This window comes from Lissotriton helveticus, chromosome 12, assembly GCF_964261635.1.
Source record: "Lissotriton helveticus chromosome 12, aLisHel1.1, whole genome shotgun sequence".
Taxonomy (NCBI): domain Eukaryota; kingdom Metazoa; phylum Chordata; class Amphibia; order Caudata; family Salamandridae; genus Lissotriton; species Lissotriton helveticus.
Window position 1 is genome coordinate 26,608,531 of NC_136073.1, and position 27,381 is coordinate 26,635,911.

Below are 27,381 nucleotides of genomic sequence, written 5' to 3' on the forward strand. Positions count from 1 at the left end.
ACGCCTGACCAGCCATACATAAACCTGCAGCACAGTACACTTAATGCCAGCAACAACACCCGTGCCCATCCCAACCCAAACCTTCGAGTCCAGAACCCCCTCTAAACAGCTCCCCCTATCCCCACCCACGAGCAAGATGACAGCAACAACAAAAAATGCTACCCTGCTCTCCCCCTGCCAGTACCAGGACGTACACAGCCACCCCATTCAATCCACACAACACACACCCACAAACAACCAAACCAACACCACCCACCCTCCCCTTCCAGCCCCCCACGGGACCCAGAGTTGCAGGACAATCCCCAGGCTTGTCTACTGGTAGCAACCCAGGTCGGGCTCCTCTCCATATAAACACATATGGACTCCTTCTCACATATCTCCCTTCAATAGGATGCAAGTCCTTCGCTCCACCCAACCATCCAAGGGCAATTAGTACGGGTCACCAGCACCTCCCACGAATCAGAGACCTAACAAGAGGCCCCCCAAGCGGAGGACAACAGTCCAGGAATCAAACAGTACCTCAAGCTGGAGCCTTCTCCGGCAGTGGCTCGGAAAGGCCAGTCTCTGGGATCACCGGAGCCGTAGAGTCTGTACCTGGCACAGTGTCCTGCAGGGTGTCCGGAACCAAGAGGTCCGCAGGAGCGGACGCGCCGGGGTGCCTCGGACCAGCCGTAACCAAGGAAGGCCCCAAAAGCAGAGCACCATCTTCTCTCACTATGACTCGAGGCTCGACGGAGCTCCCCGATCTGGACCTGCGTCGTCTCCTTCCTCGACGTCGTCGCTGGGGACGGGTCCCCCACGTCTCCCGGGGTCCCCCACGCTCACCCGGGGGCAGGTCGTCGCCCCGTATCTCCAGCCACTCCCACACCTCTGCCGGGGATTCAAAGAAGTGCGCTCAGCCCTGTGAGAGCACCTTGAGCTTGGCCGGATATAATAGCATGTATTGGAGCTTCATCTCCCTGAGCTTTTGCTTGACTCCCAGGTAGGACTTTCATTGCTCCTGCACCAGTTGAGTGTAGTCAGGATAAATGGATACGCAACTGTTTTCTATAGTGAGAGACTCCGCCTTCCTTGCTGCCTTCAAGATGCAGCCCCGGTCTTTATAGTTCAGGATCTTTGCAATCAGCGCCCTTGGGGGTTCACCCGGGCGCGGAGGGGGGACCAGGGCCCTATGCGCCCGCTCAATGACGAAGACATTCGACAAGCCCTGTAGGCACAGCTGATTGCGTATCCAGGTTTCCAGAAAGCGCTCGGCATTCCCCGCCTCCAATCGTTCCGCTACACCTAGGACCCTGATGTTGCTTCGGTGTGCCCTGCCCTCCGCGTCCTCAGCTCTCCGCTCCAATGCATGTGTCGTGGCCGTGAGGTGCGTGACCATCTTCATTAGGGTGGCCACCTCCCCCTGTAGTTGGGTAATATTGTCCTCAGCATCTGAGACCTTATCCACCACCTTTCGGAGATCCGTCCGCAGTAGATTGACATCTATCGATACAGTCTCTATCTGCCTCTCCAGCGCCGAGTGAGAGCCCTGTATAGCCTTCAATATCTCCGCCCGGGAAGGTTCCGCCGGCCCATCTGCGCTCTCCTCCTGGCCCGTCTGGCGCATAATTCGTTGCGACGGCAGTCGCGGGGTAGTGTATTGCATAATGGTGTTGGGCTGGGTGGACCGCGACATCCTGTCCTTGCGCGTTGCCATCATTGATGATAGGTTTAAGACAACCTTTATTGAAAGCTATCCTAGTGGTAGCTATGGAGAGCAGCCTCCGGGCTAAGTTTTGAAGGAGTGTAAAGCAGCTTGGTTTACCAGATTATAACCTCTTGCATGTCTAAATGAAAAGAGAACCACACAAAGTGTATATATATAAAATATATGTATTTATTTCTAAACACTCTCTAGTAATCTCTTTATGAGATTACAGAGCAAAGTACACACTTTGAACAATATACTACTTAAGTAAATAGCACAATATACACTGGGCCCGGGGGGGGACCAAACCATATATTAAGAAAGTGATATAAGAACCAAGACTTGACTAGACACAAGGCCTAGAGCCTGTAGAATCACTGGGACCACAAGGAACCACTCTAGGTAGAGACACAGGGGACCCAAGGGGGACTCGTGCAGTGTGAGAACACAGGTGCGAGACGCCGTTAGCTTCTATGGGGAAAGTCGCGGTTGGAAATTTAAAGATAAAGGACACTTAGGAGAGGACTTTGAGCAAACCCCTTTAGGCTTAAGGGGTTCTAGGGCCAACACCTACGGGAGCACCGTAGTACTCATGTGATCTCACCCAGGGAAGCCTGGTGCATAGGAGTTTTGGTGTCTGGAATCGTCGTTGATTTCAATGGCGATCTGCTGCAAAGTGCTGCTGCCGTGGAGAAGAAAAGTGTCTGGTGCGATCCAAGCCTGGATCGAGGATGTGAGGAACCTGAACGCAGAGGGGACAGAGTCTGGGTCACTTGCCTGTGACCAGGGGCACGATAGACGAATGCCCACCGATGTCGGGTGATTCAGGTGCGAATAGGTGAAGCATGACTCTGCAGCCAGGAGGTGTCGACGAGGACCAGGAGCTGGATTTGAGCTGTCCCACGAAGGATGTCGAGTGCTGTGGTGTCGGTACCTGGATTGGACCCAACAAGCCTTGGCAACAGCAACCCGCACATGAAGATAAAAGATGCTTCGGTGCAGACCAGCAAGGTCCGGGGGACTCACCAAGTGGTGTAGAGTCAGGGCACGTCTGGATCAACCAGGGAAGCCCAAGGAAAGTCAAAGTTGCCTTCTCAGTGACCCACCAGTCGACGGACCAGGGATTGCGAAGGTACCTCGAGCGAAAACACAAAGGGCCAGCTCACGGAACACTTGTGGAGTGCAGGCCAGCAATCTTTGGTGGAAAAGGTGCTCGGGGTGTGGGCTACAAGTAACCTAATGCACAGCCTCAAGGGACGTTGAGAAGCTGATGCACTTGCAAATGTGCTCGGTGTCCAGGGGTTCCGGTTCCGGTTCCGGTTCCACGGTACCCACGAGGGCTGCAGGTCCCAGCTTTGCTCTGGACTCAGGTCAGCCTCGGGGAAGTCTGGAAATCCACCTCCTATGTTGCAAATACTTCGGAGTCCGGCAGGAGCTTCAGAGATGCAAACCGGTCAGATGCATCCTTGGTGCCTGCCACGTAGGAGAGTAACTCCAAGGGAGATTCTTTAGTCATCCAGCGTCCTGCAGATCGTCGAAGTTCCAGGATTCAGTATCATAGTTTCGTCCAGGTGTAATCTAAAGTCCTTTTACCAGGGGTTCCTATCTTATACCCAAGGAAGGAGTGGGACAAACTCTGGGGACCCACCTATGGGAGCAATGCCCAGGAACACCAAATGTGCCCCCAGTGCTGACTTCAAAGCACTCTTGGAGTGCACCCACCCAGCCCCAATACACTAAAGCCTGTCTGGGAGGTGGTGACACCTCCCTGTGACAGGAAACCTTTTGTCCAGGGCTCCACTGCCGGAGATTCGTCCAGCAGCAGGAGGCTTCTGATGCCAGCAGCAGGATCTTGTGATGCCAGGGTTCTTTTAAACTGGTGTACCAGTGTGTACATGTCTCTCCCTTTAGAAGGGTGGAATCATACCCCCGCCGCCAGGACTGGTGGGGGAGGAGGGGGTATGATTCCAAAGTGTTTGACACCAAACACGACGTGTTTCCTTGCAGCCATTCCAAAGTTAGTTTACGGCGAGGTTATAATGCACTTAAGAGTATATGGTGTGGCTATATCACAGAACAACCCCGGATAATAGATTCTGAAGGCTGCAGAGGGGTCCTGCTCATGCATGGGCACCCTCTCACGCAAAACCCAGCACCCTGCCTTCAGGATTGATAAGGCCTGCCATAGGGGTGACTGATAAGTTTATGTGTGTACTATTTTTAAGGTAGATATAGGAAACGTATATCTCAGTAAGGGGTGCATACACCACCTTACAGAGGCTGCAGTAGCAGACCTGTGGTGTCATTTTGAAAGGCTTCCCAGGGGTGGCATAATACATGCTTATGCCCCTGGTAGGCCTCTGGGGTACCTATGCCCTGGGTATATAGGATGCCATATACTATGGACTCATAAGGGTACCCCAGTAACCAAACTGGAGTGTACCTAAAGTACATTGAATCATTTTAGAGAGGAAGCAGTTAGGTTGGGGTCCTGGATAGCAGGGCCCTAGCCAGACTAAAGTAAAAAAAAACAGTGAAACACTAGCAAAAAGTGGGGGTAACTATAATAAGCAGATCCTACTCTTCTGCAATGGGAGCACGGGAAAAACTGTCCCTTAGTAGGTATAGTGGGATGTTCGACCCCCCAGTTTACTTTGCTATCCAGTCACAGGAAAGGGAGGCTGCTTGCTTTAGCAAGAGTGGTATGTGGATGCCAGTTGTTAAATGGTCCTTGAGCAGAAGAAATCCAGCAGTTTCATGCAGATGTTTGTGTGGTGTCTCGGAGGACATGTGATATTCCATGTTGAACTTGAATCTATATAATTCCATAAGACGGAGGACACTCAACAAGATACTGCACGGAGAACAGCTGGGAGACCTGGATGGACACATTTATTTCCTCTTAAGCGTCCTTTCAGGGTATGACCTGTATGTCTGCATGTGAGGAGAAGCTGGAATCTTTGCCGAGGAAGAATGCTGCAGCCTCCCCTCCGTCACAGAATGAACATTGTACGGATCAGCAGAACATGCCCCCTCGACCCTGCTTTTAACTAACTCTGATCGACCAGAGCAGGATTGTGGCAAACTGGGGAAGATCTGGCTTTCAAAGTCTTGAATGTAGAGCCTTTATGCTGTTCTCTTTTCATCTCATTTTTAGCCTTTATTATGTGTGTAAAATTGTTTTGTAGGAAAGTCAGCTATGCTTTGCATTGTGGGCTGAAAAACACTTTAAAGAAATCTGGGTCCTGTGATATGTTTGGCAGCCTGCTGAGGGGTTCTGGTACTGTCCCAGTATATGCATAGCGACCCTGCTGAGGGGTTCAGGCACTGTCCCAGTATATGCATAGCGGCCCTGCTGAGGGGTCCTGGTACTGTCTCAGTATATGCATAGCAGCCCTGCTGAGGGGTCCTGGTACTGTCCCAGTATATGCATTGCAGCCCTGCTGAGGGGTCCTGGTACTGTCCCAGTATATGCATGGCGGCCCTGCTGAGGGGTTCTGGTACTGTCCCAGTATATGCATGGCGGCCCTGCTGAGGGGTTCTGGTACTGTCCCAGTATATGCCTAGCAGCCCTGCTGAGGGGTCCTGGTACTGTCTCAGTATATGCATAGCAGCCCTGCTGAGGGGTCCTGGTACTGTCTCAGTATATGCATAGCAGCCCTGCTGAGGGGTCCTGGTACTGTCCCAGTATATGCATTGCAGCCCTGCTGAGGGGTCCTGGTACTGTCCCAGTATATGCATGGCGGCCCTGCTGAGGGGTTCTGGTACTGTCCCAGTATATGCATGGCGGCCCTGCTGAGGGGTTCTGGTACTGTCCCAGTATATGCCTAGCAGCCCTGCTGAGGGGTCCTGGTACTGTCCCAGTATATGCATAGCAGCCCTGCTGAGGGGTCCTGGTACTGTCCCAGTATGTGCATAGCGGCCCTGCTGAGGTGTTCTGGTACTGTCCCAGTAAATGCATAGCGGCCCTGCTGAGGGGTTCTGGTACTGTCACATCAAAATGACAGCAGGCGCGCTGAGACATTCTGATACTGCCTTATTAAAATTATAGCTGTCCTGCTGAGAAGTGCTGTACTATCCCCTATAACCGTCCTGCTAAGAGGTGCTGGTTTTGTGCCATTACATGTTTCGCAGCTCTGCAGAGTTTCTGGTACTGCCCCCTTAAATGCTTAGCAGGCCTGCTGAGAAGTGCTGGTACTGTCCCACTAAAAGTACAGCAATTCTTCAGGACCGTGACAAAAAGAGAACAATAGTGAAAAAGGAAACTATCTACATACAGGTCCTGGCTTCGTCTGGTGCAGCGGTTAATGGGACACTCAAACAGTAGTGTCACTGTTCCTAGTCGGAACCGATCGAACGACCTACCCCTACCGCTGCTCCTCAGGAAGCAGGACACACACTACTTTAGGCGGTCTCCATCACCTATGAGGATCCCCCTAGGCGGTTGACAGTGGCAAGTAGAATAAATACACTTACCACTCTTTTATGTAGATAGTTTCCTTTTTCACAAATTGTTCTCTTTTTCTCACTGTCCTGAAGAATCGTCACTGATCTTATATAGACAATCACTAGGCGAGAAACATGTCGACCATCAAGGAGTAGAGTAGGGGTCCTGTCACCTAGTTTATAGAACACGCTACCCTCCTTTTCTGTTTTTATTTAGGTAAGGTACCCAACAAAATAAAGTCTTACAGAGGAATCCTTAACCTATTTTAATACACTGCACTTACATCTACATCTGACTAGGCCCCCTCACCCCCACTGCACCCTTACGGCAAGTAACAAAAGATCTCTGATAAAGAGCCCCTTTAAGGGTGCCCGTTGGGCATTGCAGCGCCTGCCCAACGAGGAGCAGGCACAAATTATGAAGCATGACACCTAGCTTGCTGGGTGTGTGAGAGCTCTAGTTCCAAAAGGAGGAATTCCCCTCCTCCTCTCTTTTTAAGGCCCCTGTTTTACTTACTCCACTGGACATACTTGTCCTGGTAGGTTTAGGTGATTAGTATTTCAACTAGGAACTGCGTACCCCTTCTTTGTTTCATTGCGTTTAGGGCAGGTACACTGGACCTAGCTAAAAGCCCTAGTACTTTTCCCTCCTTTTTGATAACAATTCAGTTCTAATCCCTTTAAAAGAATACTTTGACCTTTGGATGAACTTCCCCAAGGCACAGGCTATACCTAGGTGGCTCATTTCAGTTAAAAGGTTTACTGACTGAGCCCTGTTTTTAATATCATACTTTTTAAAAATCGGCCGTCAAAACTTTTTGAATATCTAAAATCTTTTGACAGTCCACTAATATATGTAAAATGTCAGATGAGGTTCCCAAAGTGCAGGTTCATTTTCCCTTATTGTCTGTCATAGAGCCTTTCACCCCCCCTTTGTTCACGTAGCAGGGATTCACCCCAATTCTTAGCCTTACTAAACCTCTTCTTAGTTGACAGTCAGGTATTTATTTTATTTATTTATTTATTGATTTCATTTGTAAAGCGCTCTGGCACCTTACGGCATCCTAGCGCTGAGAGACTCAAAGTATACGGTAGAAAAAAAGACAAGCAACGAAAAGGTATTGGCAGCTAGTAGAGAGCAGTACATTAACTAAGCTTTAGGGAATAACAGAGTTTTTAGCCTTTTCCTAAAGGGTAAGAGCTCACCAATATGTCTTACTTCCGGGGGCAGTCCATTCCACAGTTTGGCTGCCGCAACCGCGAAGGTTCTGCCGCCGGACCTGTCTTTCCTATACCTAGCTACCTTTACCAGTCTCGCTGAAGCAGAGCGAAGATTTCTGACTGGGGCATACCACTCGAACTTTCTCTATAGCGCACTTGGGCCCATCCCATGCAAAGCTTTGAATACAAGACAGAGAGATTTAAACTTAATTCTCTGTCCCACCGGCAGCCAGTGGAGTTCCGCAAGAGCTCTGGAGGACGAGGAACGTCTCGGCCTTCCCAGAGCAAGTTTAGCTGCGGCGGACTGGATTCTTAACAATCTGTCCAGCAGGAACTTAGGAGAATCAAGCAAAAGGGCGTTACAGTAGTCCAGTCTTCTCAAGACTGTACTCTGTACAACAAGGGCCCGTACTTGAGATGGTAAAAGAGGAAGAATTTTGCACAGCGATCTAATGATCGCCAAGCAATTTCCCACCGTTTTAGTAACTTGTGCCTCCATGTTCAGCTTGTTATTAAACAGGATGCCCAGATTGCGAACCTTCTCCACTGGTCTCACATCCAATGACATTTCACTAGGCCAAAAGTTACTAGGCAGCACTGAGGGAATTTTATCAACAGGACAGAAAAGAATCTCCGTCTTACCGGCATTAAATTGCAAGGAGTTGACTTTCAGCCACTGGGCCGTGTTACGCAGACAGCAATGAAACTCTTCAATAGAAGTAGATTGCTCCCCCTCCAGTGAGAGGATGAGCTGCGTGTCGTCAGCATAGTTTGTGATGCTAATCCTATGCTCTTTGACAACCGCAATCAAAGGTTTCATATAAATATTGAAGAGTATCGGGCTGATAGCTGAGCCCTGAGGTACCCCATGAGTGATGTTAATCTGTTCAGACCGGAAGGGAGGAAGGGACACGGCCTGCGTCCGATCCATAAGAAAGGAGTGGAGCCATTGCAGAGCACGACCCTTCACCCCCACCTCCTCTAGCCTGCTCAGGAGAATTCCATGGTTAACCGTGTCGAACGCGGCAGACAGGTCAAGCAGTTTAAGTACCACTGCCTGATTCCCAGTACCCCCTGTTCCGTAAAGGCCTCAAAACCTTCCTTTTTACCCAAGCCTTCCCCTCTTAAATTTGCCGTATCCTCCAATCTTTCTGTCCCCTGAGTAGCAGTATTCACACAGCGCCAAGAAACCGCATGGTGTATGCGCGCTTCACAAATTACTTAAACTCAAACTCCTGTCTGCCCGCGAACGAAGTTCATCCATTACGGTCACCAATGCCGACTCCGTGCCATGGGCAGGCCGGAAGCCAAACTGAACCTCATCCAGCAGTCCATGCCGCTCCAGATAGTCGGATAGAGTCCTACTAACCACCTTCTCCGTGATCTTCGCCGGGAAGGGAAGAAGAGAAAATGGCTTATAGTTTTTGGGACATGTTGGGTCCAAGGAGGTCTTTTTAAGCAGGGGAGTTACCAAAGACTGTTTCCACTGCAACGGCACTACACCGCTATCAAGCGATTGATTACAAATTTGCCTAAGCGTAGGAAACAATTCCGTCTCAAAGGTCTTCCAGATTTTAACAGGGACGGGATCTAAAGGTGAATCAGATGAAATACCCTTTGCTACTTTGCAAAATTCCTCCATGGTCAAAGGCCCGAACCTGGTTAAGGCATTATCAGCATTGATGTCACAAAGGTCATTACGAATGTCCTTTGTTACTTTATCCATGTTATCGTTATCCACACAATCCGGGATACCAAACCTCGGAAGCTCCTTGTCCTCTCCTAGCTCATTAATAATAGCTTTGATCTTATAATGAAAGAAGTTGGCTAGGTTGTTACATAGATCCTGGGATGGAGTTATCTGCTTTTTAGTACAGTCCGGGGTTGTGAGGTTCTTTAAAATGTTAAAAATGCACTTGGAAGCATTTGGAGCATTAAGGATCATGTTGGAAAAGTGTTCTGCCTTAACCCTGGATATCTCCTTTTTATAACATATAATCTTGGATTTCCATATATGTTTGTCCAAGTCATTGTAGTCCCTTCTCCATTTTTTCTCTGCAAGCTTGCAGTCCACTTTCATAGCTTTTAAAAGGTCATTGAACCAAGGCTCTGAAGGCCTACCTCTGGTTCTATGATTTTTGAACGGGGCCACCGCATCCAAATTTGCCAGGATCTTTTAGCAGAAAGCAGAATAGTTCTTGCCTACTGGATTGGTGGCTAGAAAGCAATTGTCTACCGCAAAAAGAAGAGTAGAGCCTCACTTACGTAGGAGGACCTTCCACGACCAACATAGTTCTTACTAACCCCACTCAAACCATGGTTCTTTTTGGCCACATCCACGGTAAACTTAATTAAGAAGTGGTCCGACCAGACCAAAGGTAGGAGTTCCGTAATGGTAAGAAGATGCTCTTCTGAAAAAAATCAGGTTGAGTATGTGGCCTCCCTTGTGGGTTGCTTCAGTCACCTGCTGAAGAAGGCCAAGACCCTCACAAGACCGAAGAATATTAAGATAGCCTGAATTAAGGGGGCCATTCATCCAGAGGTTAAAATCCCCTAATATAACCACTCTCCGGTGAACAGCAACCATATTCGTAATGGTCTCTAAGAATAACTGTTGCAGCTGATCTGTAAAGACTCCAGGGGGCCTGTAACATATAATCCCTGTTATTACATGCGCGTGGGCATGTTTAATGGCAAACCCCAACAGTTCCATTCCTTCACAGTCATCAATATCAATGGTGACCAGGTCCCAGGAGTCCTTATAAATAACCCCAATTCTCCCCCCTCTCCCACTCTGTCTGGGCTTGTGACAGAATTTAAAACCAGGAGGACAAGCCAAACCTGATTCGACATCACAGTCCGGACGAGTCCAGGTTTCTGTTAAAAACAGAATCTCTAGGCCATGATGTTCCAGCAGTAGCTGAGTTTCCACATCATGTTTAGGCAGAGATCTTACATTGAGAAGCCCACAAGACAACAGATCTCCACGTACAAAATCTGAAGTCAGGGTAGCAGTTGCAAGAAATCTAATGGTCCCCATACCTTTGCCCTGCACCCCTAATTCGCGTAGCTCAGCTCCACTGTACCTTATGTCGGGCCCTCCAGCTACATCTCGAAATGTTCCGGCGGGAGCGACAGCATTACTGGCACTAAGCGCGTCAATAGCGCAGACGGGCTTGCCTTTGGCGCGCCTTTGGCACGCCGTCGGCGCACCCGCTGTGCATACGTGCCATCAACTATTCTTATGCCCAGCCAGGTGGAAAAAGCTAGAGTGCTGACTCCCGAGACAGCGGGTCCGCTCGCACGGACGGGCCCGCACTCAGGAGAACAGCGGGGGCTGAACGACGTGTGGGAAATGAGCGTGAGGGAGGAGGAAGGTCAACCCCCCTAACAGCCGCTCGAAAAGCGTAAGTTACAGTTTAAAATACACAGTTTAAAAAAGTTAATGTTATTAGTACTGCCTCTTACAGCAACTAAAGAACAACGTAGCCTAAAGGAGATAACAGCGACTAAAAAGACCTTTTGGTTGCTCTCGCTATCCTCCATACACTTGTGAGCATCAGTAGCCTGACCGCCCTGTCTCGTGCAGAAGCGGTCGCTCCCCACGCTCCCTCCTGACTTGGTATCGTAGCGCTTTACCAGTCACTGCTGACAATACCTGCTCTGCTATTTTGCTCTGCTCTCACTGCTCTGTTTGTAATCGTAGCGCTTTGTTTGTAATCGTAGCGCTTTAGCTCAAAGGTCGCTTTGCTTGCTAATTGATTTTGTGCCTGATTGTGCTCTGCTCTCACTGCTCCATTTGTGACTATTGGTTATCGTAGCGCTTTGTTTGTAATCGTAGCGCTTTAGCTCAAAGGTCGCTTTGCTTATTATTTGATTTAGGGCCTGATTGTGCCGGTGCCTCTGCCCACATCATTGCGATATCCCTGCTTGTGCCAATCGCGTCCTGTTTCACTTTTGCTTTGCTGCCATTTTGTTGTTGTGACTCCCAGCCAGGCTCTCCACCCCGCTCCCGCCTCCCAGCTGCCCTCCCTCGCTCCGCCCCCTTTCACTATCCACTTATGTCAGAACAGCTGACGCGGAGCGGACGCGCCCCATCCGCGCCGAAGGCGTGCCAAAGTTAAGCCTGTCTACGCCCGTCCGCGCCTGGACCGCGCTCAGCGCCAAACCCCCTGGCCCCCGCAAAATCCACTCCACCCGCATAACGTACGACGCCACAACCCTCTCAGCACTCAACACCGGCCGTCGCCCAGACTGCTACCAAGCCGCCCCAGGACACACCCATGGACCCTTCACCTGCCACTCCTGACAGTTCGACTGCATCAGGACCCACACCATGTCCACAAACTCCAAACAGAGCTCCGACACTAACCACCTGAAGTGCATCCTGCTCAACACCCGCTCGGTCCACAGACACGCCATTGAACTTTGGAACCTACTCGACACCACATCGCCGAACATCGCCTTTCTTACAGAAACCTGGATGAACGCCTCATCAGCACCCGACATCGCCATAGCCATCCCGGACGGCTACAAGATTACCCGAAAGGACCGCATCAACCAAACAGGAGGAGGCATCGCCATCGTCCATAAGAACACCATCCGCATCACGACCAGTTCCGACGATAACCTCGCAGCCGCCGAACACCTTCACTTCCAGATCCACACCGACCCCAAGACCACACTCAGAGGCACCCTAATCTACAGGCCACCAGGACCTCGCACACAATTCAGCGAAGACATCACTGACTTCATCAGCCCACACGCCCTCCCCTCCGAGGACTACATTCTACTGGGAGACCTCAACTTCCACCTGGAAAAGAACAACGACAGCAACACCACCACCCTTCTTGACAACGTCGCCAATCTCGGACTCAAACAACTTGTTGACACCCCCACCCACTATGCCGGGCACACGCTCGACCCAATCTTCACCTCCAGCAAGCACATCTCCTTCAATTACACCACAGCTCTCCATTGGACGGACCACAGCTGCGTTCACTTCTACTACAAAAAGACTACGTCCCACAACCACCCACAACCAATTCCCCGCAGAAACTGGAACAAAATCACCACCGACCAGCTCTTCACATCGCTTCACCAAAACCCTCCTACCAAATCATCGGACCCAAACCAAGCAGCCACCAACCTCACACAATGGATCACCCACAGCTCTGACAAATTAGCACCCTTGAAAGACCATCAAATCAAGCAAAGTAGCAAAAAAGCCCCCTGGTTCAATGATGACCTAAAGAAATCCAAGAAGATCTGTCGCACCCTCGAGAAAGCCTGGCGAAAAAACCCAACCACTGACAACCTAGCTACCTTCAAGAACGCCACCCGCAAACACCACCAACTGATCCGATCCACCAATAAATCAGCATTCAAGGATCGACTCGACAATAACGCCCACAAAAGCAAGGAACTATTCAACATCGTCAAAAAGTTTACTAACCCCACCGCCGGCACCAACGACATCACTCCCTCCCAAGACCACTGCGACTCTCTAGCCTCGTTCTTCCACAACAAAATCGCTGACATACATAACAGCTTTGGAGACCAGTCCGGAGACCAGCCCACCCCACCCACCTCTGAACTTAAACCCCCCTCCAACAACCTTTGCGCCTGGAACCCACTCACCATTGAACCACTGAAGACACCACCCGCCTGATGAACTCCATCCACTCAGGATCGCCAACCGACCCATGTCCCCACCGCATTTTCAACAAAGCAGACCCCATTATCGCACCCCATCTCCGAGACGTCATCAACTGCTCCCTCAACTCCGCTACCTTCCCGGATAGCTGGAAGCATGCCGAACTCAGCGCCTTCCTGAAGAAACCCACAGCAGACCCCACTGAACTTAAGAACTACCGCCCCATTTCGCTCCTCCCATTCCCGGCCAAAGTCATTGAGAAAGCCGTCAACAGTCAGCTCACCGCCTTCCTCGAATCCAACAAATCCCTCGACCCTTCACAGTCCGGCTTCCGAGCCAAACACAGCACCGAGACCCCCCTCATCGCAGCAACAGACGACATTCGAACTCTACTGGACAACGGAGAAACAGCTGCCCTCATCCTACTTGACCTCTCCGCAGCCTTCGACACAGTCTGTCACAGCACCCTTATACAACGCCTCAGCAACGCCGGAATACAAGGAAAAGCATTGGACTGGATCATCTCGTTCCTCGCCGGAAGAACCCAGGGAGTCTGCCTCCCCCCTTTCATATCAATGGCCACCGAAGTCATCTGCGGCGTACCACAAGGATCATCACTCAGTCCCACCCTCTTCAACATATACATGAGTCCCCTCGCATCCATCGCGCGCCAACACAACCTCAACATCATCTCCTACGCAGACGACACCCAGCTGATCCTCTCCCTCACCAAAGACCCAAACACCGCCAAAAACAACCTACATGAAGGGATGAAAGAAGTAGCCGAGTGGATGAAGAACAGCCGTTTAAAACTGAACTCGGACAAACGGAAGTCCTCATCTTAGGATCATCCCCCTCCGCCTGGGACGACTCATGGTGGCCACCGGCCCTGGGAAACGCACCCATTCCAACAGACCACGCACGTAACCTTGGATTCATCCTGGACTCCTCCCTCTCGATGACCAGACAAGTCAACGCCGTCTCATCATCATGCTTCAACATCCTACGTATGCTCAAAAAAATCTTCCATTGGATCCCCACCGAAACAAGAAAGACGGTCACCCATGCACTGGTCACAAGCCGACTGGACTACGGAAACACCCTTTACACCGGAACCACAGCCAAAATACAGAAAAAACTCCAACGCATCCAAAACGCCTCAGTCAGACTCATCCTAGACATCCCCCGCCAAGCTCACATTTCCGGTCACCTGAAAGACCTCCACTGGCTCCCCGTCAACAAAAGAATAACGTTCCGTCTCCTCACCCACGCACACAAAGCCTTCTACGACCTAGGACCCGAATACCTCAACACGCGCCTGTCCTTTTACACCCTCTCCTGCCTACTACGATCGTCCAATCAAGCCCTCGCCGCAATTCCATGCATCCAAAGATCCACCTTGGGGGGAAGATCCTTCTCCTACTTAGCGGCCAAGACCTGGAATTCTCTCCCCATCCACCTCCGCCTTACACAGAACCACCTCTCCTTCAGAAAACAACTAAAAACTTGGATATTCGATAAGTAATGTACCTCCCCTCCCTCAAGCGCCTTGAGACCCTCTGGGTGAGTAGTGCGCTATACAAATTTTTGAACTTGAACTTGAACTAGCCTACCGATATAAAGGAAGTGCTGTTCGTTTTGCCATGCAATGGCCATAAAGTGTACTGAGCTTTTCGTCAAGAGGTAATCTTGGTCCTGTGCCCACAAAATCTCTTTTTCCTGGACCCTAAGTTCAATCAGAAGAATGTTGGGGCACAGATTAACCTTCATCAAGCAACACACTTTAGTGATAGTTGCTCTAATCTCCTTTGCCAATATTAACTGACTCTTTTCAATCTCGTTTTTACACCATTGTGAAATTTAAAAATCCTCTCCCGTTCCTCAACGCTGCCAGAAACAAAGTAATGCCAGACAAGCTATTACACCCCACGAGGTTGTTCCCAGTTCTAGTCTAACTGCCTGGACCATTGACTCCTTGGGCATTGAGAATAGATTTTTCAAGGTTTTACCCTCCTCGGCATCCCAACCATATTTGCCGCTCAGATAAAGCAATTCTGCACTATAGGATGTGTGGAGCTGCATTGCCCGTTTCCTCTCGGCTGGGACTAAGTTTGGAAGGGTGGTGCTGCGTTGCCTGCTTGCTCTGGTTTGGGACCAAGTCTGGACGTGCAGAGCTGCATTGCTTGTTTCCTCTAGGCTGGGACAGAATTAGGATGTGTGGCGCTGCGTTGCCTGTTTGCTCTCGGCTGGGGCTAAGGGCCTTATTATGAGTTTGGTAGTGCGATGGACCGCCAAAATCATGGTGGCGATGCGTCTACAGTCACACCGGTAGTCCAACCACCCCACAACAAGTAGGGTGGGCTAACTGCCATGGGACCGATGCTGCGCCAGGGATCCGCGATCCCCGGTGGTGTTGCGGGAGTCTTGAGGCCGCAATATGCTTAGTGTGGTCGCTGCGGCCCTCCAAGCATATGAGTTTCCCCTCTGCCACGGTTTTCATGGCGGTGAGCCCGACATGAAAACCGTGGCGGAGAGGAAACAAAGGGGGGCCTACACTACAGGCCCCCCTGGTTGCCTCTGTGCCAGGGGATGTATGCAGGAGGGCACTTTTTTTTATTTAGAGTTTTACATAAGCGTGAACTTGCCCCGAATCGGGTATCAGAGCACTTTACATAGCACCAGTTGCATCACATGAGGACACATTCATTTCCTTTTTTTGTCAGGCACGGGGAGATTCAGTGATTTGCCCAGAATCACAGGATGTTCAGCGTCATTGCCGAGACTCGAACCCAGTTCCCCAGATTTGAGGTCGACCGCCCTAGCCGTTAGGCCAACTCCTCTGCCACATGGTGTGCCCTGCTGTCTGCATGCACCCCCAGTTCCTGCAGGGCATGGACTTGACAGTCCATGCACTGCAGGAACTTGTTTTGGCATTTCCATTGTGGTACCCTTTTTATACGCATCACCATAGGACCGCCAAAGAACCGCCCACCAGTGCTGAAAAAAAGTTGTGATCTGGCGAGCGGTGTGCACATGGGTTTGGCAGTGCAGGGCGGTCGCACTCCAACACCACCAAACTCATAATAAGGCCCTAAGTCTGCTGTTTAGAGTTGCATTGCCTGTTTCCTATCCGCTGGGACTAAGTTTGGAAGAGTGGAGCTGTGTTGCCTGTTTGCTCTGGGCTGGGACTAAGTCTGGACGTGCAGAGCCGCATTGCTTGTTTCCTCTAGACTGGGACAGAATCAGGAGTGTGGAGCTGCATTGCCTGTTGGCTCTCGGTTGGGGCTAAGAGCCTTATTATGAGTTTGGTGGTGTGTCTACCGCCACACCGGTGGTCCAACCGTCCTATAACAAGTAGGTGGTTGAACTGCCATGGGACCGCTGCTGCTGTTTGGATATGGACGGGCACAGAGATGGAAAGACAGAATGAATGGCGAAAGACTGAATGATGGATGAAAGAATTAATAGATGATAGAATGTAATTTTGAAATGGTGGATATCAGGGGTTTGATGGAAGGATGAATGGCTAGGTCCTTGGACAAGAGAGCTCTTTTGGGGAGGGTTGTGATGACTTACTTTGCTTTCTTGGTGCCATAAGAGCTTTAATTCAAAGTGGGAGTTATTTACATTTGCTGGCTAATCCCTTGCCTATGTGTTTATGTGTGGGATCTATACCTCTTGCATATGACATTTTGAGTGACACCCAACTGCTACTTGAATGTTACACTAGTAATTGTAAATGTTTGCACGTTTTGTTTTAGATTTAAGGTTTTAGGGAGAGCCTCCTAGTGCCATGAGCTGTGTTTGAGATGTATATTGTGTTTGTAGCAATAGGCAAGGCGTCAAGAATTTACTATGTAATAGTGTATGGACAGGGCCTACTTTACGAAAGCTGCAGAGAAAAGCACCTTTGTGACTTCCGTCAGCCGGTGCAACTCTCTGCGAAGTCCCTATAAGCAAAGTCAGATTCCATATTTTAAGTTCCACTTGGTGAAACACCCATAATACATTCCCTATAGTGGGTTCACCAGAGCAATCCTCCCATTAGTTCACCTATGCGTGCCGCTTTACGTCTCACAATGCCACTCAGATATGAGATGCTAGTAACAAAGTCCATCAGCCAAAGACCAACGAATATGTGTGACAGATGGGAGACTTAAGGTCCCTTCTTCTGTGGTGGGGGAGGGGAGGGCTTCATTTTGTGTTATGCCACTGCCCCTTAATAACGGTGTCTCAACTGGTTCTATCTGATAGTTAAGGTTGAACTAATTGATAGTCTAAAAATCTAAACAGCCAAGTCCTATACAAATATGTCCCTACAAAAGTGTAAACCTGTATTTAAATGCATGAATCCTGCTATACTCACTTTCCACCTATTGGAGCTCTGTCTAACTTTCTCTTTTAACTCAAACTCAGCTCATTTGGAAGCAGGTGCTTCACATTGACTTTACCTTTAAATCCATGTTTTGGGAGGGAGATTTATTTAGTACTTCAGATATTTAGCCAGTAGATGTGTTTGAGTCTGCCTGTGTGAAGCCTTGTGTATTTGCAATCTTAGCTTTGAAGATCTGCCATCTCATGTTGGCATTTCAGGATAAAGTCTGTTGTTTTGTGTCTCTATTTATTTTTAGGAACTGGCTGAATATGAGAAACTAGCCGATAAGGTCCAAATTACAGAGGAAGGTAAGATTGAAACACGTTTGGTGAGAGGTGGAAAGGTCCTGTGCGAAGGTTTTGGGGGTCAGCGGGGGGCTCTGCCATGGATTGCTTCATTGTAAAACCAATGGGTGCTTCTAAGCTCTTACAGCAGCCTTCCCTTGGCCCCAGAGACTGTCAAACCAAGCCACACCAGTCTTGTTGGAGCACAGAGGTACTCAGTTACCTGGACCTGTGGCCAGTGGAAATGTATGAATTATGAAATGATTGATTTATGCTTGGGTTTTGACTTTCCCATCATTATCTGGACATTGGCACGATAAACTTGCGAACATAGATGTGGAAAATATTTTGTGCCCTAGAATACCAGTTATGTGGCTGCCAACAGAGCATCCTGTAATGTCATATGTTAAGAAATGAATTATTTAGTTCATTAATCAATTAAACTCACCATCCCCTCGTTTCCTCTGTAGCTCGCGAGTCACATAGCCCAAGTTCTGATTGTTCACATTGTCTCTGAACATGACTTATATTGCCGGGTTGGACAAGTACAGCATTTATAGGGTGTACTAGGTGGGCTTCCAGGCACTTGACTGGTGACATATTAAGCAGGGCTGTGACCCCTTAGTGCTGTGGTGTATATATCCAAGATTGGTCCTTGAAGGTGAGAGCGATGCTTTATTTCCAAGATACCCCCAGGAGATACATTGAATCTAGAAGAAACCATCAATGCACTGAGAGGATAAACTGAAACTGTACGGCGATGGTGGCTCCAGTGACCTCATCGGAGACGCCAGCCCTAAATGATGTATCTTCATGAACTCAGGACATCGTGTCCACGTTTCAAGGATCTCGCGACTCATGCCCACTCACTTATGACCACCTTGTCCCTCTTTCTTAATACAGCCCTTGCATCAACGACGGTGGACCTTCTCTGTCTCACTGTTGTTTGTGTCTCTGTCTTTGCAGTGCTGAAGAGGGACGGCTTCGGTGACAACCCCTTCTACAAGTGCTTTGTGGTGGAACTCTGCTCCGGACAGAAAAGTAAAGAAGGTACAAGCAAGACTGCTCTTACGTCACTTTACCCTGAGCTACACCCCCACCCACAGTTCCAGGCGGGGCACCCCCTTCTGCCAGGGCTCCATAGTGCTAACTTGATGTACCCGGTATAATTCCAAAGCGATACAAAAGGGGATGATGGACGGAGCGTTTGAACAAATCAAACACTCACCCCCAGTCAACTGATCTGGGTTTAATCCATCACCATTCTTTAGTTCACTCAGCCACCCCAGTTCAGAAACTGATTTGCTCAAACGCTCCGTCCATCATCCCCTTTTGTATCACTTTGTTCGCCCTAAGTGTGGCAGGGTATGCTCAGACGTGAGTCCCTTGCTCACTTGGCCACTGGATTCAAGATAGCCTGGCTGATGAGGGTTATGAATCCGAAACCGGTCCCAGGATGCTTGTTTCCGGTCCATGGAAGACATGGCTTGGCAGTTCGGGCTGGACTGTTCCCATGAGGCACAGGGTCAGACTGATTTGCATATAGCCATGTCTGAAATGGGGTGGCTGAGTGGGCTAAAGAATGGTGATGGATTAAACCCAGATCAGTTGACTGGGGGTGAGTGTTTGATTTGCTCAAACGCTCCGTCCATCATCCCCTTTTGTATCACTTTGTTCGCCCTAAGTGTGGCAGGGTATGCTCAGACGTGAGTCCCTTGCTCACTTGGCCACTGGATTCAAGATAGCCTGGCTGATGAGGATTATGAATCCGAAACCGGTCCCAGGATGCTTGTTTCCGGTCCATGGAAGACATGGCTTGGCAGTTCGGGCTGGACTGTTCCCATGAGGCACAGGGTCAGACTGATTTGCATATAGCCATGTCTGAAATGGGGTGGCTGAGTGGGCTAAAGAATGGTGATGGATTAAACCCAGATCAGTTGACTGGGGGTGAGTGTTTGATTTGCTCAAACGCTCCGTCCATCATCCCCTTTTGTATCACCCGGTATAATTCCCCCACTAAAATCTCTGCCAGTGCCCCCCACTAACTAACTTCAGCATCACCCCTTGCTATTCTTGTACTGAGAGACCCACTCACACCCTTGCCTTACCTCTTCACCTCAACTGTAAGTTACTACACACCTTACTGCTGGTGTGCGAATGCCCACACACAACACTGCTGCCCCCCCTCCCCCTCTCTTCACCCTGACTGACAGCATCTCTTGCTTTCTGGTACAACACGTACAGGCTTCCCGATGCACCCCAAAGGGAGATGTGATCCCAAGCTAGTCCACCAGCCCACTCTGTTCCAGTAACTGGACCTCCATAATTCGCCCAGCACACCTTGCTTTATAGTTGACCCCACTGCAGTAGGAACCCACACCAAGCTCTACCAATGCACCCCATCCTGCCCCTCATGCCTTTCCAGGGGTGTGGTCCTTGTACAGCCCCCTCAAGGCACCTCATACTTACATGCTGTTCAAGTACTGGGACCCAAACAGCTTTATCAATGCTTGTCGGCTCTGACCAGCAGCACCGCCCCCCACTGTAGCGTCCTTTGCGCAACCTGGAGCACCGGATGCTATTCTACCTCTGAAACCCTCACAGAACACTCACGGGCATCTCAAACTCACCCGCTGCATTCCCACCATTCTAGTAAGGGACCCCCACATTGTTCATCCAGCACACTTCTAGCCTGACCTACTACACTACCCTCCTATGCTAGCCCTGGGACCTCATCGCTAGGATGGACCTCTCAGTGGTATCTTTATCACGGCAATACTGAGGCCCACACACTGTCCAACAATCACTTCAGTCCTAACCAGCCTCTCCCTGGATATTAAAATACTGTCCCACCCACACAGCTTTCCCAGAGCATCCTCCGCGTCCCCAATGCACCTTAATATGATCGGCAGGGCACCCAGTATTCCTACAGACGGGCCAACAAGATTCTCGTAAGTGGAAGTAAAGACCAGTGGAAGTTCATAAAAATGTGCCTAAAAGTAAATATTTCCAAGCTGGTTAATTTTTACCTAGTTCTTCCCGCTTCACTGGTTATGGAGTGAGACTTGTGATGATTAATGGCATTACAGCACATTTTGTTAGAGCCTGTATAAGAGGTTGTTGTGAACGTAAAATCTCTGATTTCTCTAGTAAACGATAAATGCTCTGTTGGATAATATTGTCAGGTAACAGTGCCTACCAGGGATTCTTTTTGGGTGAAAGTCTTAGGTAGTCTTAGAAATAAATTATCTGAAGCCATAATTAGTGGCTTATTGTAAATGAATTGCAAAGTTAATGATTATACTTCAAAGTGAATCTATTGCAAAACGTAAAGAAGCACAACAGAATTAAACAATACAGAATGGGTATATACTTTTAGAGAACACATTTATGTAAAAAAACAGTGTTCTGCAAAAGGGTACAAAAATACAATTCACATATAAACAAAAGCAACTTAGATGGACATTCTTGATTCAAACTATTTTCTCATGAGCACTTTTGCCATAACCCATTTCACATATTAGAAAACAGGGAAATCATCATTGAATATACAATGAACAATTCCTGAAATGATGGTTAAAACGAAAATGGGTTGGATTGTCCACGCTTCGGTCTTGCCTGTGATAACATCTATAAGACCTTCTTCAGGATGTAATAATCCAGAAAGTTGTACATCAGTTAAAGATTTCATAGGTTAAAAAGTGATACACCCGTGATGAAAGATAATTTTTTAGGTCTCGTCTAGCCTTGCAGCGCGCATGCGCTGCTTGCTCTGCGAGGCTTTTTGTAATCGATTAGATTTCAGAAGTAGAGTGTAGGCTCCGCCCCTTCTTTTCATTGGCTTGCATCATCGTTCAAGCTAAATGCTGGCTTTTCATTGTAAGTGAGGCTTTTTAGTCCCTCCTTGTTACCGCCCTGTCTCCTTTTTGCCCCGCCAACCCGGACTGGATCTTTCACTCGCGGCGTTACACAGTGGGTAAGTCCGTAGTCTCAAGTCTAAGTCTAGTTGGCCTGGGCTGTGGTCAGAGAGATTTGCCCAATATGTTACAGCAGGTCACATTGGGGAGTAGTTTCTCCTCGTGGAAGAAATAGTCAACGTGGAACTAGGTGCCATGTGTGCAGGAAAGAAACATGTAGTCCCTGTCCAGATTCAATAGACATAACATGCCAAATAATGCGTAATTGGCCATAAGGTCCCATAGAAGTGCTCCATTCGTCTGAATATAGGAGTAAAATATTCAGACTTGTCTAAGACAGGGTCCGGTTGAAGGTTCCTGTCCCATCCACAAGAAGTGGGGGGTGTCAAAACACTGAAGAATATCGAGAGACCAGTCAGGAAGTGGGTCTTACCTGCACTGGGGGCATATATCGATCCCACCACAATGGTCTTATTTCAGATGCTCAGTGTAAAGATCTTTCCAAACACTGAAGTGAGATTGGTAGTCTTTATTTGCAGTACATAGGTATAACTACCTCCAGCTTCCTCTCCCAGCTCCCAGCTTCACAATTCCAACTTCTCTTCTTGAAAGCATAACATTCCATCCTAGCAACAAGTGTACATTCTACTATAAAGAAGTCCCCACATATCTTACCCCCTTACATAGAATAACAAAAAAGAAAACATTATTATAATACAATACATTCCCACAAAATTGAATGTGCAGGAGAATACAAATCATGTAAAGTAATTAATGAGCCTGGTATTTAGAAACATTTCCTGTGCTCCAAGTAGATCCATCTGCCAAAATAAGAATTTTTTTCAACAGCTTTCACTTGTACAGGTTGCGTAAATTTACTCTCTCCTTTGATTACTATTCCTCCTCTTCTCACAACAACCCAATCTCCATCTTTTATATCGGAATCCTTGACTCCTTTTTTTTTATTATAATAACTTGCAGCAACCTTTTGCTATTTCACTACACCATCCTCCACTGCAGCTCGATCAACCCACACACATTCTTTGCTTTTTAGCCATCCGGGAATTTCTTTCACTCCAGGCTCACGTCCCTTAAGAGAAACAAAAGGAGACACTCCAGTTATTGAATCTGGCGTTACTTTATACAACCACACCAATTTCTTTAGTTCCTCAGACCACGACAAACCATTAGCTAACGAAAGCTGAATATTTTCCATTAACAGGCGGTTAATTCTCTTGACTAAACCATTAGCCTGGGGCCTGAACATAGCAACCCTCTCATGAACAACCCCCAATTTACTGAGAAAGTCCCTCATTCTTTTGGAGACCAGCTGGACTCCATTGTCTGACACAAGAGTTTTTGGTATTCCTTCAATTAAGAATGCTCTTTCCATGAATCCGATTACTCTTTCAGTTTCAATGCAGTCATTAGATTTCACAACAAACCATTTAGAATGGTAATCCACGAACCATTAAAAACCTACTACGTGAACCAAGTTTAGAAATAGGACAAAGTAAACCAATCCTTACCCTCTCCCATGGACGCTTAGGAAATTCCATACAAGCAAGTGGAGGTTGTCTTGCTACCTTTGTTTTATCACTCCTAGCACATGCATAACACTCTTTCCCACTTCCTTCTAAGTCACTGTCCATCCCTGGCCCCCAGAAGGACTGCCGGATATGCCTCTTAGTCATGTTTCTGCCTAAGTGTCCTTCATGAGCTATGCTCATTTTTTTACTTCTAAGACTGGCCGGTGGCACCAATTTGTTTCTTCTCCATAATTTTCCTTCACTTACACTCAATTCACTCTCAACATGGTAATAACTTCTGAAACGAACTTCTTAACAGATACTTTCCATCCATCCTCCTGATACACAATTCATGACCTGCTGTAACACCTCATCATTTAAGATGGCAGTATCCGATTCCTCCTTATCAAAAGCTTGTTCTTCTCTAGATCTAATCACATCCACCCCATCATCCAAATCCTCTTCAATAACATCCACCGGCATCCTAGATAAATAATCAGCTACTACATTTTTCAGACCTTTCATGTACTCCATCCCAAAGTGGTACTCAAGTACAGATAATATCCACCTAGAAATTCTCGGAGTTACATTGCCTTCCAGACCTCTGCCTCCTCTAAATAAATGCACTAGAGGCTTGTGGTCAGTGCGGACTCTAAAAGGTAAACCCCACACAAAATATCGAAAGTGCTTGATTCTCTAACAGCATGCCAGGGCCACTTTTTCCAATTACAGAATATGTTGTTTCTGCTCCTTGAAGTCTTCTGGATGCAAATCCAATAATTCTTTCCACTCTATCATATTGAGATAAAACCGTTCCAATACCTACAGCACTGGCATCAGTAGCAATCAGAGTCTTGGCATTAACATTAAAATGTCCTAGAGTGGGTGCATGAATGATACAACTTTTCACACTTTTGAACACTTTATCACAGCTATCACTCCACTCAAATGCAACACCATTCTTCATTAGCAATCTTAACGGCTCCACTATTTCTGTAAATCCACTTACGAACTTAGAACAATACTCTGCTAACCCTAAGAAAGATTTAAGTGGTTCCTTATTGAGTGGAGTAGGAGCATCACTAATGGCTAAAACAATACTTTTCTTCGGTCTTATACCCACTTCGGATATCTCGTGGCAGAAATAGGTCACGCAATTTTTTTTCACTTGACATTTTTCACTCTTTATAATCAACCCATGACTTTCCTTACGTTTTAAGACTTCATTTAATACTCCATCATGGTGTTCACTATCTTTTCCTACTACCAACACATCATCCTAAAAGCATAACACATTTTTCATATTGACAAAAATTTGCTGCATAACTCTATGAAACACCACTAAAGGCAGACACCAACCCAAATGGCATTGTGCGATAGTGAAAAGCACCCAGCGGTGTTACAAACGAGGTAAGGTGCCTTGAATCTTCGCTAAGATCAATTTGATGATAAGCCGCAGACATACCATTCACACTGAAAACCACTCCTCCGCCCATAGCAGTCAACATCTCCGAAATATTGGGCAGAGGTTGCCTGTCCACCCAAATATTTTTGTTAAAATCGCGCAAATCGACACACAAACAAATTTTGGCTCCAACATCCTTGGGTGCGAATACGATGGGCGCCAACCATTCTGAGGCCCCAATAGCCTCAATTATACCTTGCTGTAATAATTTGTTGAGTTCTTCTTGAAGAGGACCTCTCATCAAGAAAGGGACATTCCTTACCTTGAGGACAACTGGCACTGCATTCTTTTTAAGAATTATCTTATGAGAAACATTTACAAGTTTCTCTAACTTATCTGAGAAAACATTGGGAAATTTTTCCATTATATTTGTTTCAAAATTTTCAACATTATGAACCGCTAAGGATTTAACTGGTTCAGAAGCCTTGGGATTCAACATTATTCCTAAATCTTTTTGATGGTGCCATCCTAATAGGTTGGAACCTTGTTTTGTAAGATACACTCGCCCATAGACTTTCTTTCCTGCGAAACTTATTACCATCCACTTTAGTCCTAAAATGTCAATAGTTTTGCCACCATAACCTACAGCTTTAATGTCAGGCATGTCCCAAGATTCCATGTCACACACACTACCCCAAACCTTAAGATACATATCTATAGACAGCACTATGTACATACTTCCTGAATCAACTAGCATCCTAACATTGTTCGTATCAAACGTAATGACACAGTGTGGCTTTTCTAACTTATCTGTGCTTTCAGTAGTGATATCCACATCACAAACAGTCCTAGAACGCGCTCCCTCAGAAATAGAAGAACCTTCAACACATAACATGAGCTCTTGGATATTTTCACAAGTATAGTCAATTTCATGTACATATTGAGTTCTGAAATTGCAAACTTTAGCAAGATGCCCCTTCTTTCCACATGCTCTACAAATTGCATTTCTAGCCATACAGCTAGAGCTATAGGCAATATGTCCAAGATCACCGCACTGGTAACACATGAAAACACGTGTAGTGGTTCTCGGAGTTGTATTGCTAGAACGGGGAACCTCACTTGATTTGTTGAAAGACTTAGGCTTCAAGCTCCCTATGGGTTTTACAACTTTTGTTTCATGGACACATGCATGAATTTCTGACCCTTTAGAATCTAGGGGGCATATTAGCAAGGCGGCGATATGAAAATATTGCCGCTTTTGCGGCCGTTTTCGGCCGAAAAGTGGCGATAATTTCATCGTCTTATCAGCAAAGACACGCTATTGTTTGTTTTGCTGGTTTTGCGCCCTTTTCAACAACGCCCAGCTTTGCATCTCTAATGAGATGCAAAGTGGGCGTTCCAGTGCGCAATAATAGGAGAAATGTCGCTAAGCGACATTTCTCCTATTATCAAGCTGCACGCTAACAAGCAGAGCTTTAGGAAAAGTAGCGCTAACCACAGTTAACACTACTTTCCTAACGCCTGCTTTAGCCATGTAATCCAATGGGAGGTGGATTACATGGCTAAGTTTAAAAACGGCGATAATCCCCGCTATCGCTGGGATATTTATCTCCATGGCGTTAAGCGTTGTTAATACAACGTTAACATGGAAATTATCGCCCGCAATAGCGGGCGATAGATTTACTCATGCTAGCAGCGGTCAGCGATAACTATCGCTGCTGCTTGCTAATATACCCCTAAGTCTTTAGACCCCACATTCTTTTGCACAATTGAATTAGTACATTTATCCATTTCTTTTATCCATAAATCAGTATGTTCTAGACCTTTAGCTATTTGTATTGCCTCTTCTAACGTGGATTCCTTAATAAGTAATTTTTCACGTACCCTTTTGTTGTTGGTGCATCTAACTATTTGATCACGTATAAGTGAATCTCCCAATCCTTCAAAGTGACAAGTTAGGGAAAGTCCTCTTAATGCAGCTACATAAGTTGTGATATCATCATCTACTTTTTGCACGCAACAGAAAAATGTATGTCTTTCTAGTACAGTATTTACTTTGGTAATAAACCTTTTCTCTAACATCTGCATGCTCATATCATATACATTACTTGGCTGTCCATCACCCATCCCTAGAGAATTTTCTGGAAGATTTCATATAAATTACGTCCCTCAACACTCAAATGGTGGAGCAGAATAGCTTGTTTACGTATAGGACCATATTTATCTGCCCCAGTTGCTAAAATATAGGTTAGAAATAACTTCTTCCATTCGTTCCAAGGAACAGAAGGTCACCAGGGGTAGGGAGAAAAGAGGGGGGGTGCTGCTAAACCTTGATCAGCCATGGATAGTGATATGAAGAGCAGACAATTTGTTTCAATGAAACAATATTTCACAGTTTAAATTAAACTTTACCTGTAAAAAAAAATTGTTAATGAAAAATAACAAACTATTGTTAAATTATTGAAAGTCATGTGGTCTTGCCGTTGAAAACGATGAAAGGATGTTCAAATGGCTTTATCCCTTGAAATAACGAGTCTGCGACGTGAAGAATTGTTTAAAGCCAACCGGTCGTCAAGAACAGATATTTCCAATAGTTAAAATGGCCGCTGTGTGTGCTTTGCGTATCTTTCTAGAGGAAATTGGGCACAGTTACGATCAATCCATCCCAACTTCCTAAAATGGCCGCCACGTTTCAGGATACTTGCGTGAGCACGCCAGGAAGACGTTTATCGTTTAAAGAATGCAGTGAAGAGTGCCACGCGCATTACCTTTTCAACGATAACTAAACTCAGTTTTCAACACTTTTACAAATCCACAATTTTCCGGCAGGATTTATAACAGTTAATTAGCTGCAATTAGTA

General features: G+C 47.3%; 1 protein-coding gene across 2 annotated transcripts in view; it reads left to right on the plus strand.

Annotated features, from left to right (window-relative positions):
* LOC144797662 (thialysine N-epsilon-acetyltransferase-like) overlaps window positions 1-27,381 on the plus strand; it is a 90,641-nt gene that overhangs the window by 18,152 nt on the left and 45,108 nt on the right. For both annotated transcript variants that reach the window (XR_013603438.1, XM_078668378.1), the window contains exons 2-3: window positions 17,642-17,693; window positions 18,636-18,719. Coding sequence is in view for 1 of the 2 variants with exons in the window: in XM_078668378.1 (XP_078524504.1) it covers window positions 17,642-17,693; window positions 18,636-18,719 (136 nt within the window). In the remaining variant the exon portion in view is untranslated. The remainder of the gene's footprint in view (window positions 1-17,641; window positions 17,694-18,635; window positions 18,720-27,381) is intronic.